Genomic DNA, 15,818 nt, shown 5'->3' on the forward strand with positions numbered 1-15,818 from the left:
GTTTTAACTTTATATCTTCTTTTGCTTATTTGTAAAGTGTAAAAAAGCATCTATGAGTCCGTATCACATAGTAAAATACTAGGCAAGAAGTTACTCTGGAGGGGCCATATGTCTTTTTGTGGCATGATTTCAAAGGTAACCTGGCTTTAGCCTTTGATCTCACTGGTTAAATTTTATCATGAAGTTTTGTCCTTTAATATTCACAGTAATACATTTACAAACGAGAAAATGAAACTAGAAGAATGTATAAAGAAAGGGAGAGAAGATTATGAAGAGATTCTTCAAAGAGCTGTGGCTGCAGAGGTAAGTCCAAGACACTTGGTGACTGGCAGATAGGCAGGATGTCATTGGTTTGCTTTGTGTTTGGTTACATATGGGGCACAACAACCGTTGCTAAAAAGTGTGCAGGCCGAGGGAGGTGCTGTTACCCATAATGCAACCTCCCTGAACAGCTGCTCTGTCCTTGCCTATAGCTTTTTTAATTTTTTACCCTTAAGCTTGTGTTGTATTACATGGCTGTACTAATGGTGAACACCAAATTTTATAACCTGCTTTCCCTATTTAATACTATAATTTAGTCATTTTTCATGCCCTCCACTTTAAATGGCTTCATCATGTTTAATCAAGTGATGTACAGTGAAGCGGCCAGCCATGAAACATATTTGGCGATACTGGAAAAGGAACTTGAAAATAATTCACTTATTAAGAGCATACTCTCTCCTCCCTCCAGAAGAATATATACCGATGGCAGCATACTATTAATATTTGAGACACTAGTGAGACAAAACTCAAAATAATGACCCCTGGCTATATTTTATTTAGTTCCTAAACATGATTGTCTTTGTCTAATTAAGAAGTAAACGTTATTTATTGGTATATGTCTATGATGATTCTGGGAAAACAACAGGCTTGGCTTGTGCAGTCTGCAAACGTGAGTCCATTAAATACCAACTATGCAGCTGCTTCTAAGGAAAAGAAGGAAAACAAAAGCCAGAGTCCCTGTTCTCTGTCGATCCTGTGCCCACATCTGCATTCCCAGGCTTGCTCAGGTCCCGTTTACCACTTTGGCAAGCATTTTGCCCAGTGGGCCCTGTCAAGGTACTGACCCCTGGGCTGAAACAAGGCAGGTCCACATTTCCTAGAGTGACTTACAAAAATGGCCAGTTGGCTTGTGGGGAAGCCAGAGAATCTAAAGTTTCAAAAACGTGTCCCAGAGGCTTTTGATGCCCACGCTGAGAACAACTGCCGCCTTTAAATCCTATAGGGTGCAGCCTTGGGGTTATTTTGCAGGCCCCGGACCCTCCACGCACCATGGGCAGCCCTGAGATAATGCATAGCAGGTGTATTACTCACAGCCAACCAGCTCTGCGTGTACACCGCTTAAGCAGTAAGCCACGTGGAGGTTTTATAGCAGAGAAAAGTATCATTTAACATACATACTTTTACTGTCGTTTTGTTACTCTCTTTTCCAATCAACAGTTTGAATTCACATTCACCTGAGCAAAATTATAACGTAATCAAATTCTGGTGATTCTGCCATTGTACGTCAATGTTTGAAACTTCAAGGTGGTTTAGAATGTTTACGTTGTAACAACTTTGACATAGTTTCAGTTTTTCAGTGTTAGAATACTCAGATACCCTCTAATCTAATGGTAGGTGTCTGTGCTTGCAAACTGGAAGGAGACGGAAGTGTGTAAGCTGCAGGTCATGGAAGCACAAGCAGAAGGATGTCTGAAGAACCTGAAGCAACTGAGCAGGTACGGTGTGGTCTCACCGGTGTCTTTCCCAGCATGTTATTCAGTACATCAAAGTTCCAGGTGATTTGAGAAAAATATTTTGTATTAGGCAGGATCTTTTGATTCTTAATAGTTATACAAGTAATACATGTTCAGTTGTAGAAATATCAAAACATACAGACAAAACTGATAAAAATTATCCATAATTCTCAGTTGAGATATAATTAGTTAATATTTTGGAGTTAATTCATTAAGTATTTGAAAAAAATGAAAATTTATGTATTGTTTTCACTAAGTAGTCCATAAGCCTTTCGTGTCAATAGTTAGGTGTGTCCAGCCTACTTTTGGAAGGTTGGGTAGTTTCTAGCACACAGATGTGCCCTGATGGGTCACATGCCACTGTGGTGGGGTCCTTGCGTTGTCTGCACATTTTGTTCATAAAAGCTGCAGGTACCTACTATAGCAGGTATCCTTGGAGCTAAATTTTTATGTACGTTATTAATTTTTTCCATGTATTAAATGTCTGAAATGAAGACCACATTTTCAAGGCTTTTTCAATGTTTTGCCAAATTCCCTTTTGTAAGAACAGTTACTGAACAATCCTGATGGGAGAGTATGGGAATATCACTGCAAAGGATATTTATGGATGTTCCCTTTTTTCAACTCTCCATAATCTTTACCTGTTTTTGTTTCTTTGGCTTTGTTTTTAGAATTACCAGGGACTCCTTGAGGGTCTCCTCCACTCTAGTATTTCTGTGTGTTTTTTCCCTCATGGGACCACTTTTTCTCTGGTCCTTTTGTTAGGCTCCACACACAGGTTTGGATTTTTTTAATCCCATGTTTTTCATCCTTCCTAGTGCTCTTTGATTTAATTTCAAACCCTCCGTGCTGAACCAGAGTTTCTGTGGGTCACGGAAAAAGTTTTAATGTCTAGGTCTTTATTTCTTCATTTTTCACGATTTTGTGTTTTTTACCTGAGAAAACCTTTCTGATTAAAGATAAAGTTCTATGCTGATTGCTACAGGACTGCTACCAGTGAGGTTGGGACCCCATGGTGCTCAGAGGCCAGTATTGGGCACTCACCATGGGCTGTGCCTCGTGGCCCATCTGGGAAACCAGCTGGCTCAGACCTCGTTTATCTAATGGCATTGACTTCCTTGTTAAACCTCACAGGACACGAAGCTTCCTTCGTGTTCCACCAAAGTGAAGCAAAAGATGAAGAGCACAAAAGGATGTTCTGTTTCTTCCTTAAGATGAATAGTGAGAACTGACACCATCACAGGTTGATAATGTCATTGATCTTCTCAGTTAAGGAGAGGGAAGCTTGTGTGTCACTTTCAGTCGACCAGATGCATGAGGCACTGAGATAGTGAATGGATTTGATCTGTCAGGTCCCATCCTGGATTTTATAGTAAAGTGGCAATGATTTCCTGAGATGTTTTCAGTATTCCAGGCTGCCTTTTTCTTTTAATGTAAAGACAGCCTTTTATGTTAAATGTGAATGTCAAATGAAGAATTGCCAAATACTCAAATTTGGGGGAAAATAAAAATTCAGGAGAATATTTCCTCTCTGCCCACCAGATTTGGGGTGTTGCTTAGATCTGTTAAACTTTCCTTAAGTGTCTCTAGTAGTGAGTTTGTAACATACACAATTCTTTAAAAATGCTTGTTTTTTTGTACATGACCATGTGAAATGTATCTTCCATGTCTAAATGTTTATTTTCATTTGTACTTGAATGCTTTTTCAACTTTTAAAAGTATTTTAAAGTTTCATGTTTTTGTATTCTTTCAGTGATTCTGCAGCATATCCTGATCTGGAGTCTGACATATATTCATGGGAATCATTTCTTTCTAATGTTAGAGAAGAAATTGAGAAAGCAGAGGTAAGTTGTAAAATGTTTTGTAATTCTAGCAAAATCTGCGTGATATTTATAATACCCTGGAGGCTAGAGTCATGTTGAAACTGTTTCTTTCCTGAGCTGTTACAAGCAATAAGTACTTTTTGTTGAAATTCTAAGAATTTTTCGTGAGAGTAATTGTATTTTCTTAACTATCTTAAATCCTGCCCTTGATTGATAAGATTAGAGCAGTTGTGTGTGTTTGATAAGGCTGTAGAACATTCTGATTAATGAGGTTTATTTTGAACTTTTTCCCTCACAAGAAATAATTGTTTCAATACCTTGCGTCTCGGTTATGTTTCTTAGAAAATTGTGATCACTTTTAATGCATAGTAAGAAAAACAGTATTTATTGACAATTGTGGTTTTTCCTTGAAATTTGTTAGAAAAACTTAATACTTCCTCTTCTACCTACAGTCTCAGTTTGAAGAACAAATTATGGCAATTAAAAATGGTTCTCAGCTCAGTGAACTTTCTAAAGTGCAGATTCCTGAGCTCTCGTTTCCTGCGTGTAGCACAGTAAGTCTGTCCCATCTTTTTCTTTTGAAGGAAAATGAAAACAGTGAGCCACAATTTTTCTTAACTGGCCAAAGTCATTGGTGGTTGTTCTCCGGGAGTGGGGATGGGATGGATTAATAATTACCGTAGTGTTTACACGATTGGTACTACTGGTTAACCTTTTAAGCTTTGTAATAAACATCTTTATATAAATGAGAGACACTCTTTCTACATCAATGTCTAAGGAGAAGACTGAGGCGAACACACTGCTGGGACCGCTTTTTTTCCTGGATCCTGGTGTGTGGGTGTGTGGGTGTGTGTGTGTGTGTGTGTGTGTTTTCCAGGTGTAGCAGGTGATTCAGATATAATCTTATTCCTCAGTCTTTGGGGGCATAAGACCACAATCCAGAAGTTAAGATTTGTTTTCTCGTCAAACACAGAATAAAGACTGGTATACCTGAGACCTACAAGGGCTTTGTTTGTCTGGCACGTCACATTTTACTGCTAATTTGAGGTATATGCTGAATCTTCGAAACAAGAGTGATTGCCAGACCTTGTCTTCATGTTGTAAAATATGCAGCACAGTCAAGAAAAGCGTTAATTCTATTTTGCACCCTTTCAAATATGGTTAGACCTAGTATCATTTTATTTTATTCTGGCATATATATTATTTGGACACAGCAGATGCTCAGTGAGTACTAAATTGCAATGAATTAATAAGCCCAAAGGACATCAGACCGTAAGAATTTAAAGGACTCTCTTCAAGAGTCGATTAGAGATAGATTTCAGAATGTTTTGGCAAAACACTAGAATGTTGTGGTTGTGAGACAGTGTCGTGGACCCCACCCAGCACTAGGTTTGTACCTTTCTGCTTCTACCAGACCTTTGCCTGGGCTGTTCCCCAGCCTGAGGCATCATCCTCGCTTTGCATTCTGTCTTTTCCTGAAAGCCCGGTCGGGGCTGCCCTCATGTGCCCTCGCCCTGTGATCTTCTGTCACATTCTTTCAGTCGCCTTGACTTAGAGGACAGGCTCCCTGCAACGTCTTGATCTGGAATGTCTTTTTCTCAGGAGGACATTGCACATTAAGCATTCAAACAGTGCATTCATCTGCAAAAAAGAACTTTTTTACAACAGGTTAGCCTCGAATTGAGTAAAATATTTTACTGAATCCAAAGTTTTTTTCTCCGCAGAAAAATGTTTTTTTTTTCTCTCCATTGAATGAGTAAGAAATAGATTTACTTAGAAGTAAATTAAAGATGGCTTCTCATTTACTGTTTTTCCAAGTTCTCATAGCAGATATGGAAGGGAGAAAAAGTGAAACCGCAGTAGAATATTTTACTGTTAAATTTTAATTCTAGCTGATGTAATTTTATAAATACCCAGAAGAATTTTAATATCCCAAATCCTGGGAATTTTCCGTGTGCTGGGAGCTTGAATAATAAGCATCCCTCAAAATCGTCTCTGTTGTGTCATTTCTCCCGTTCATTCATCGAGTATTTGGTAGTGAGCATAATTAGATGTGGTCTGTGCCCCCAAAGTGCGGATGAGTTTGAGAAAGAGAGACTATAAACCCATAATTACAAGCAGAGTGCACCCAGGTTTTTCACAGGAGCAGAGAATGCTGTGGCAGCAGGAATTAGGGGTGCTAATCTAAGATGGAGGTCTAGGCCTCAGGAGTCAGAGATCCAGAATAGGAATCAACCAGACGAAGGAGCAAGGGGGTGTGCGTTTTGAGTTGGGGTGGAAGGTGTGATGTCTGGAGGTCCAGAGAGTTCCAGAAGGAAGAAGCAGCATGTATGGAGGCTAGAAAAAGAGCGAGAGGACACCCTGCTTTCGTGGCTATAAGAGAAGTTGAGTGTGACAGAGGGACGATAGTGAGAGGAATCTAGAAGCACGTGGGGGCCAGAACGGACTCAGCCTTACTGTCTTCTGTGGGGCATGGTCAGCAGCTTGGACTCGTTCTCAGGGCACTAGCGGTGCGGTGTAGGGTTCAGGGATGGGGTCGCCTCAGCCTTGTCCTCTGTGAGGAGCAGCTTGCCTGCATGTGGACAGGTAGGCAGGGGCCTCGGGGATTCCCAGCTGACCAGTCACAGGCTCGTTGCCACCAGCCATGTGCTAGATGAGGGAGTGGACGGAGGAAAACAGATCTGAGAGGTGTTTAGGAGTTTCACTTGAAAGAACCGTGCTTCTCATGACGTTGGGGTCTCGAGGACAAATCTGGATTTCTGTCAGTGACGTGGGCGCTAGAGGAGGAGGTGAGTGAGGCAACTGCGCGGGGCTGGTTGTGAAGACACTGAGTTTGCGTGTCTAGGAGTCACCCAACTGGATTCACCCATTAGGAAGTTTGGATTTACAGAGTTGGATCTCAGGAAAATACTCTAGACTAGAATCTTTTAAAAAGGGGTCAATATCGGCAGCGGGCACATGGTCACTGGGAGTGGGCTGGGGGGGAGGGTGCAGCTTGAGGCAGCCATCTGGGCCTCAGGCAGCAGCAGCAGGAACTTCCACACTCCCCCAGGACCGCCCCAGGCAGGCAGGTGGGAGGGACCCAGCAGCACGGAGCCAGGAGGACCTCACTGGGAGAACAAGAAGGTGACAGGCAACGTCTGGGTGTCCCTGGGGCTCAGTGGGATGGAGACTGTTGGTGGCCGTGGCAGGGGCAGTTTTGGGGAGTGTTGCAACAGCTATTTGCTTCACCGGCCACAGAGTGTAGCTGTGAAGGGAGGTGTGATTAGATGAGAGTTACCATGTTGCCCTGAAAATAAGACTGGGTCTTATATTAAGTTGTGCTCCAAAAGACACATTAGGGCTTATGTTCAGGGATGTCATCCTGAAAAATCATACTAGGGCTTATTTTCCGGTTAGGTCTTATTTTCGGGGTAACATGGTAGTTGAAGGGCAAGTGGGTGGGTGAAATGTTCTCCTCAGGCTGCTTTTAGAATTTTACAGAGAACATAATGAATTATAAAGAGAGTTATTTAGGAGTCAAGAGTCCAACCCGTGTTCTAACAGGTAACAAGTTATGTTATGATCAGTAATTTCTTTTTAACAAAAAAATTTATCATATTCAAGTTTCCTGTGCCTTGAGCCAGCCGGTCTTACGGTAGTCATGCTGAATGACCAGTCTTTGCGATGGACATTTCTCTAAGTGCTGCTGTGCTGTGTTCCTCACAGATGCGTCCTAAGTCACTTCCAGAGTCTTCAGACCGTGATGATCAGAGTCCCTCAGCTTCTGCAAGTCACGGGACTGGAGACCAAACTACAGTCCCTAAGGATTCAAGTCTGGTCTCTGTCAGCGACCGCCCAGTGGAGGTCCCCTCTGCATCGCTGCCAGCGTCGGCCTGCAGTCAGCTGGAAGTCGCCCAGCTGCCAGAGTGTCAGGGCGCTGGCCAGGCTGCGCAGTCAAAACACAGCCTCGTGGCTGACCAGAGCCTGCGTGTGCCTCCAGGACGCACACCCCGTTCCAGCCAGTCGCCAAAAAAGCCGTTCAATAGTCTTATCGAGCACCTGTCAGTGGTATTCCCCTGTTACAACAGGTAGGACCATGAAACGTCTGTGACTCTGTTACATAGTTCTGTTGAACTGAGATTTTTTGATCAGTTCAAAAAATGGCCCATTTTATGGTCTATTAGAGGCTGAAGTGGAAAGGATTGCATAATTGTTTCATTTAGAAAGACACGTGCTACATTTGCTTTTTGCAAGCAGAGAGGTGAGCTTTCTCAAATACATTTTGTAATGTGTATATCTAGACTGAAAACTTAGAACACTCATCAGAACCCATGGCTACCTTGCTGAGATTTTGATGAGATGAGTAACATGCTCCAACACTAGTTACAGAATCACCAAATGAACTGCAAAACAATAGTTTTTTATCATTTTGGAAAAACAACGAATATAAAAGAAGGCGGCAGCAACTCACACCTTGTTGGCCAGTACCTCTGCTACTTAGAGGTGGGTAGAAAAGCCCGGCTGCGGTGCGATAGTGAGTCAGTGTCACAGGGGGATGGGCGGGGTGGGGGCTGCTTCTCACTAAGTCAGCCAGAGTTCTCTGGAGGGTTTGTGTCTCCACCTCTGGCCTCGCTGTCCAGGTTTGTGCCAGGGCAAGAGGTGGTCCTTGTCTCGGGAGAGGTAGAGGAAATGTCTCTGGAATACAGTTCGGAAGACAGGAATCCACACCTCGAATGACCCTTTGTACCTTCCATGTTATTCCTGTCTTTCATACGGTATTAGTTACAGGCTCTGAAATTACACTTTTGAAATGAAGTTGTCAGTAAGTTATCACTGGCCAGAATTAGCGTTTTCCAGCGATGAGCACAGCCCCGCCCGTTGGAAAGTGAGCGTGCTGTGTCCGCTCGTGGGCATCTTTAGCCCCGCCGCAGTTTGAGAAACGTTACAGGTTCTCACAATAGCAGTGACCGTGCCAGTTGTAAAACTATTTAAGTTGTAGTTACTAAAAGTACCTGACAAATAAAATGGTTTGCAATCCTGATTAATTTGGGCAGAGGTTAAATAACCAAAGAGAAATGCATCTTAATTTGCTGAAAGTTACGACATTTGGGGTATTAGTGGTACAAGATCAACTTCCTGTCGATTAATGGTATAATTCCCGACCACTGGTGCTCTTGAAACATTCAGGCTATGAAACCCTTGCTCTTGGTTAGATTTTTAGGGGAGGAAGTCAGCAGAACTAGATTCCTCTTAGACAGAGATTTTACTATTTCAGGTCAGAACCAGTGGTGTCTGGTCGGTCGGTTAGTGATGCTGCATAAATGGCTGTATGAAGTTGGGTCCCTAAGTTAGGGACGGCCGCCCCAAGTGAGTCTAGCAGATATGCTGCTACTTAGAGACTCTGTTCGAATAAGTATTTAGAAATAATATTGGAGTTTTCATAACTCTTTGGAAAAGAGTGATTCTGCTACTTTTATGTACATTTACTATTGTTCACAAATTTTGTTTGTGTGTATTTGTTTCTTTTAGCTGTTGGGTTACTGTTGGCACATAATACTTCTCAGTAATAGAAAACTGACTTTCTGCTGTCGCTTATCCCCACTTTCCCTTTCAGCACCGAGCTTGCTGGTTTTATCAAAAAAGTGCGAAACAAAAACAAGAACTCGCTGTCTGGACTGAGCATTGATGAAATTGTCCAGAGAGTGACGGAACACATTCTAGATGAACAGAAAAAACAGAAGGTCAGTATTTCGTCCAGAAACCATGAAACATTTCACTTTACCCATCTCTATTTATAAAACACGAGAATTGTAAAAACACACAAAAAGCTTCCAGCTGAAGCGTGGAGAGCAGTTTACTGACGGCAGAGGATGGCTGAGCTTTGGCCTACCTGAACTTGCCTCCCCACCCTGCATTATGTCCACAGCCAAGTCCAGGACAGGACAGGAGGCTGTCTGAGGCCAGCTCTGCTGCTTCTGTGACCAGGGCCCCCCAGAGCCCGCGCTCCGTGACTGTGGGACCGTCGCCCAAAACCCAGGGGCAGGAGACAGAAGACGTCCCTGTGAGTGTCGTGTGTATGACTTACACTCAGGGTTTTTCCTTTCTGCAGAACGGAAAGGAAGGAAAATTGTTAATCCATGATTTAGTCTCATTCTTCTCGTTTCTAGACCTAATTTATATGATCTTAACATTAGAAACGAAACATAGATGTTCTCAGCCTTCCGTTAGAACAGTCAGTGAACGGCGAGGTTGTCTCTGCTTTGCGGGTGCCTTAGGGAGCCACAGAGAGAAGTCCGTGTGTGACAACGGCTGGGCCTGCAGCCGGTCAGTACATTATTTATGTCGAGGATGATGTTTTGAATCGTTGGCAGAAGCGATTTGGGGACCGTTTTCCTCTGTGTGACCATGGCCTTTGGAGTCACACAGCCGCGGTTCCCTCACTTGATAGCACTGAGCTCAGGTCATGTTTGCTTTTCGGGTTTTTTGGACAAAGCTGCAGCAGGATTCCCAAGGCCAAGCGCTCAGCAGAGGCTGCTTACTTCCTTTCCTCTCCCTATAAGTGCCTGCAGGGGACTGGACTGGGCTAGCTGCCCCTGATTTGATACAGTGGTGTACGTGGTTTTTTTCCCCACATGGACAATAAGAATGTCACATTTACATAGAACTTCTTATAAAATACTGTCTTACCTAGGATCTCAACTGATAGGTCATTGGAGTTGTCTTTATTTTCCAAATGAGGAAACCGAGGCACAGATGATTCATGTAGTTTTTCAGCATTCGTTCATGTGCTCTGAACGTGCCCCATGGAATTCCCCAGCCCTTACTGCTGGGGATCGTGCCTCAGGGACCGGGCGTGTGGCTGTCAACCTGTGTGGCCCAGGGCCCGGGGCTCCAGATTGAATTCTGACGTAGAGGATGTGCTCCCCTCCGTACATCTGTGCTGTCCGAGTGAAACTGGCCTTGGAGAGTTCCGGCCCTGTGGCAGCCTCAGCAGTGACGTCCGCGATGCCACATCCAAGTGGTTGTTTCGGCATGAGGCCCTGACAGGATGAGCTTTGCTTGCTGACACGAGCTCAGTGCTGAGTCTTTCTGTGGACTTAGATGTTTATTTCTTCAGTACTTTTCACTTTCCAGTCCCCCTGGGAGAATTTCTACACCACATACACCCCGGTCCAAAGGGCTCCTCCCCACGCTCACCCCAGGGAGGCCTGACCCTCCTTCTCCCGGGTGTCCCTGACTGGTCACGCGCTCTGTGGTCCTGCAGGCAGGCAGACTTCTCAGCATTCTCACGGCCGTGCGTGTGTGCGTGAGTATGCACGCGCTTGGGCTTACTGGCCACCCCGCCCAGAACAGGCTGTGATCACCTGGGGAGGAGAGAGCCCTTTCTACCACAGTTGACGGTGAGAGTAACACAGGTGTACGAGCTGACTTACAAGGGGCATTGGTGTTCAAGCTGGAACTTAGTTTCGTAATCACAGATAGTTTTTTTTTTAAATTAAAAGTAGGTTGCTTTATATCTTTCAACTATAAAAGTAATACATTATTCACAATAGCAAATCAAAAAAAAAAGAGCATTTGGTGAACCTCAAAACCCATCCTGTAAAGTAACCAGTACTATTACATGGTACAGATTTTCCTAAACTCCTTTCTGTGTATGTGTGAATTTAGCTAAACTATAGATACCTTTTTGTGTCCTTTTTTTTTCTTTTTCCTTGGAAATCTATTGTGTGCGTTTCCACCCTAGGCAATAGTCAAGTTGACCTGTGGGTTGTTAAAGCCAAGCCTGCCTAAGCTTTGCAGAGGCCCTGACATGCCCTTCCCCTGGCCGATGCCTCCCTGACCCTCCCCTTGGGCCACAGAGGGAGGGAGACCACCTCATTCGCCGTGTGTCCATCCCATCGCTGGGAAGGATGGGGAGCCCCATTCAGCAGCTCGGGGTCTTCAGACCTTCAGGCGCTACCGCAGCCCCACCCTCTGACCCTAAGCCCGCTGCCAGGGCTGTTCATTCTCTCCCTGGACGGCGAGGGGCTCAGGTCTGGCCACGTTCCTTGCCGGTTGCTAAGGACACAGGGAAACAAGGCTCACTTCCTGCCTCGGGGTGCTCAGAGTTAAGAAGGTCCAAGAGTCTAAACGCATGATGCCATGTGTGGTCTGCAGGGAGCACTTGTGCCGGGCACCCTAGGGTGGCATTCTGCTCTGCTGGCACGTAGAAAACACTGTGCTCACCAGCCTGGGAGCTGCTAGAGCCAGCACCCTTCCATTCCTCTGTGTCCCAGCGCCCCGGCTGCACAACCCCCAACTAGGGAGTTTGCTACATGAGCAGCAGCTTGTTGGGTTTTGATTTGCACAAATAATTCACATTCAGGGAATGTTTACACAGTAGCCGAGCAAAAATTGAATCTCTCTTAACTAAAAGTAAGCACTGTTAACATTGTCTGCCTTTCCAGACTCTCATCCAGGCACCTCTGCATACACATTGTCTTTAATTGTTTAGAACTTGAATTCTGTGATCACATGGTACACACTGTTCTGTAACCTGCGTTTGTTCACAGGGCTGTTACGTATGACCACTTTCTGTGTTGGGGGTGATGGGTTTCCGTGCAGATCGTAATTGGCCACACAGTTGTCCATCAGGCGGGTGTATCGTAACTGATGTGACTGTCCCCAGCTGTTAGATAATTAGATGAGATTCATTTGTAATACTCGCTAGTGCGATGTTTTAAGTATGGGCTGGGCTAAGTAGACACTTGCAGTATTTTACCAGGGAATCTGTTAACTATATGCAACACTTCTTTCTCTGTGAAAACTGGAATTTTAAAAGTGTACTTTTCTTTTAGTATATTTATGTTTTTCCCTAGGAAATACTATTAAAAAATAAGTTACTCCATCGGTTTGCTTGGCTATAATGGGGAATAGTGGCAAAGTGTTTGAAGGCCATATGGAGAGATGATGTAGTAAAAAGGAATTTAGTGATTTATTATCCGGATCCATTTGTTTCCATAGGCCCTGGGTACAAATTCCTGTGAAATATGCCATGAGGTATTCAAATCCAAAAATGTACGTGTGCTGCATTGTGGGCACAAGTTTCACAAAGGGGTAAGACTTCTCTTTGGCCATCCTCACAGCATGCATTTTGACTATGAAGTATTTTGAAAACTAAACCTAACTAGGTCCAGTGTACTTAAGCCTGGGAGATTCCAGCGGGTACACTTCCGGCACTTCCGGGATTTGTGGGTGACTTGCGGTGCTTTGGGTGCTGTGAGCATTTGTCCCACACCCCTGATGCTGGGTCAGGATAGCTCAGGTCTCTGCCACGTCAGTTTATGCATTTCCTGAGAAGAGGGATAAGGACAGTCTGCTCACTGCAAGGAGTCCAGACAGCTTGCGGTCTCTTGCATGGCCTGCCTCCGTCAGTTATAGGGCACCGTGCCTGGGCTCTCAGACTTGACACACACACCCCAGCTCTGTGACGGCAGCAGGCTGGTGAGTGTGTGAGGACAAAGACCAGGCAGAGGGGGCGCTGAAGAACTAGGTGAGTGAGTCCAAGGGTCAAGGAAATACCAGCCTCTAGAAGTAAGGTCAGTGGAAGTGCCAAGACTGGAACTGGAGTGTGGGGGGAAGGGGGAGGCAAGAGGCCATCCCCCCAAGGTCAGGTTGGAGGCTCGTTGTTCATGGGTTAGATTCTGAGGCGGGATTTTTTGTTACCTGGGGAATCCTCCTGGCCTGAGCAGGAGAGCTAAGACCCCAGGGCTCCTGAAGGCGCCGACTAATCTGTTTTCTCTTTTTCAGTGCTTTAAGCAGTGTCTGAAAGGGCAGAGCACTTGCCCGGCCTGCCTCGACCGTGATCTCCTGTCAGAAGAGTAGCCCGCACCTTCCTTGAGGCCAGCCTGCTCTTCTGGGCAGTCAGTCCGCTGAAGGGTAACGCACTGGTTTGTTGAGTTGGAAGGATAACAATATACAACCTTTAGGTACAAAAGGCAGACATTTAAAGATTCTTCACACTGTGTCACAACGCTAATAAATGGAAATCTGTATTAGTAAGTCATTTCCCCACTCTGATGAAACACTCCAGTAATGGCCAAAAGGTGGCGAACAGAATTAGGTGTAACCATGTTCTGTATTGTCGGGGCTGCGACAGAGGCGCTCTCTGGGGGGCAGGCTTCTTTTGGAAAGTACTCTGAGCGTCTCCAAGCAGTACTTGAATTCTTAACCTACTCAAGTGCCCAGGTTAAATTTTTTGTAAGAGTGAGTCAGTGTTCCTAAAAATATACCGACATTTTTCCTCAAAAGATTCTGCATTTTAAAAATGGGCTTAAGCAAACCACATTTTAATAATTTGTATTTAATGTTAAAATATTGGCTGATTTAGACCAAAAGAGTCACATCTCTTCATGAAACACCATGTGATTTTGATTTTTCATTTCATTATTTTATTTCCCCAAAGTAGATTTGTAAAGTGCTCATTTTTCATCTTCTAAAGCTACATGATTTTTGAAATTCGATTACAGACCACTTTGTTTTATCAGCCAACACTTTTTTACCCCTAAAATCGAGACCCATCTTCATCATCCCAACCCCACATTCGGAACTTACTCTTTCACTCCCTTCCTGTTTTCCTTCCTGGCATTTGTCTTGCTTCACGAGTTGGACAATAAGTGTGTGGGTGTCTCTATTAGCTCACAGCAGGCACTGTGGGGAGTGGTCACCATTATTCCCCTTTTCCCACCACCAAGGAGAGACAGGTGTCATCAGACAGGCCGAGGCGTCCCTGTTACAATCGTTCCGTGTTTGACATTTCTGTGAATAATGCATGCTCTCTTGTCCTGTGGCCTTAAGAACAAAACTAGCTACATTAGAAACTGTTAAAAATTTAGGTATCTTTAGTGACTATAGACAGTGGTAAATATAGAAACACAAATTCTGAACACATTCCATTTCTCTCAAACACTAAGGATCAAAAAATGTTTTTTAGTGCGTTCCTTGTTCCCTTAGAAGCTCGAGTTCATGAGCTGATTTTTTTTGCCTTCCTCTGCCTTGGTTCCTCGTGAGTTTCGATGTCTCAGTGACTTAGTCCCTAGAAGCTTGAAGCTTACTCCACGTTGTGAAGCAGATTCTCCATGCAGGTCCCTGAAACACCATCTGCATGTTCATTAATAACTGAGAATTGTAGAAATTAAGATACGTAGGGACCAGTTTGTAGCAGCAGGTACAAAGGAAAAGCAGACCAGCTGGAAAAAGAGAACATGTTTTGCATATAACTTCAAATACTTGTGAATATGTCTTGTGAGTTTCAAAATAAAGCGCATTCTAAACTAACATCAGTTTACTGTCGTACTTGTCCATTCTTTATTAAATAATGTCTAAAAAGACTTCTGCTGGAGAGTTCAAGACACCTGTGTTATGCTGACTTTTTTTTAAGTGAATTAGTTTGAGAAGAGCACATCTGAGGAGTGTAACCAAGGACTTAGGACATTTTAGAGCCTGCATCAAAACACTCCTTTTGTGCCTAAATAAAGGCCACTGAACTCGAGTTTACAAGGTTGGCTATTAAAATTTGGGAATGGAAAGTTTACAGAGATAATCGTTTACTGTTTTAGGTTATAGTAAGAGATTTTTCATGTGATTACATAGAAGAATGTTGAAATTGGATTGCATTTCTCCGTACCGGCTTTTTTGAGGCACTTGTGGATTCATGGACTAAGGCTGAGCAGTGGGATTTCCCTTTCAGACCTGTCTCTGAGCACTGAAAAATGATGAAAGAAAACCAGTATTACTGTATTTTTAAATCTGATACCATTTAATCCAGAATAATGTAAAACTTTAAAGCAATGACGGTTCCGAAGAGTTTCGATTCTTATCCTTGCTGAATGGTGGCTAATGCAGTGGAACATTTAAAGGATGCACCAGCTGTGCAAAATGTTGCTACATTTTTAGGGTAATTTCAAAGACTATATAGTGGAGGCAGGTGGGCAGAGTGATTCGCACCACAAAACAGAAACTGTTTTAGGTAGTTCTTCAATCAGACCACCCTCTCTGGAGAAATGGATTACAAGAAACAGGTGGAAGAGACAGTAACAAAGATGGGAATTTCTTTGATCAACATGAGGCACTTGCTGAAGGGGCTGATAAAAGAACAACAGGAAAGAGTATGAGATGGTTTGTTGGAAGCAGGACCCCAAGCACGACCCTGGTATGACCCTTCATGAAAGAAATGGGAAATACATGTAGGTGTTTTAAG

At 43.8% G+C, this 15,818-nt stretch overlaps 1 protein-coding gene across 9 annotated transcripts in view; it reads left to right on the top strand.

Moving 5' to 3' along the window:
- TTC3 (tetratricopeptide repeat domain 3) overlaps positions 1 to 14,901 on the top strand; it is a 106,511-nt gene extending 91,610 nt beyond the window's left edge. For 8 of the 9 annotated variants that reach the window (XM_033131439.1, XM_033131490.1, XM_033131438.1 and 5 more), the window contains 9 exons: positions 207 to 303; positions 1,657 to 1,757; positions 3,529 to 3,619; positions 4,051 to 4,152; positions 7,307 to 7,668; positions 9,195 to 9,321; positions 9,507 to 9,641; positions 12,584 to 12,676; positions 13,370 to 14,901. In XM_033131439.1, the coding sequence (XP_032987330.1) occupies positions 207 to 303; positions 1,657 to 1,757; positions 3,529 to 3,619; positions 4,051 to 4,152; positions 7,307 to 7,668; positions 9,195 to 9,321; positions 9,507 to 9,641; positions 12,584 to 12,676; positions 13,370 to 13,444 (1,183 nt within the window). In that variant the 3' untranslated portion in view covers positions 13,445 to 14,901. The remainder of the gene's footprint in view (positions 1 to 206; positions 304 to 1,656; positions 1,758 to 3,528; positions 3,620 to 4,050; positions 4,153 to 7,306; positions 7,669 to 9,194; positions 9,322 to 9,506; positions 9,642 to 12,583; positions 12,677 to 13,369) is intronic. The other variant, XM_033131482.1, reaches the window with a different exon arrangement.
- Positions 14,902 to 15,818: the final 917 nt, after the last annotated feature.

This window comes from Rhinolophus ferrumequinum, chromosome 2 (assembly GCF_004115265.2).
Source record: "Rhinolophus ferrumequinum isolate MPI-CBG mRhiFer1 chromosome 2, mRhiFer1_v1.p, whole genome shotgun sequence".
Classification (NCBI taxonomy): Eukaryota; Metazoa; Chordata; class Mammalia; order Chiroptera; family Rhinolophidae; genus Rhinolophus; species Rhinolophus ferrumequinum.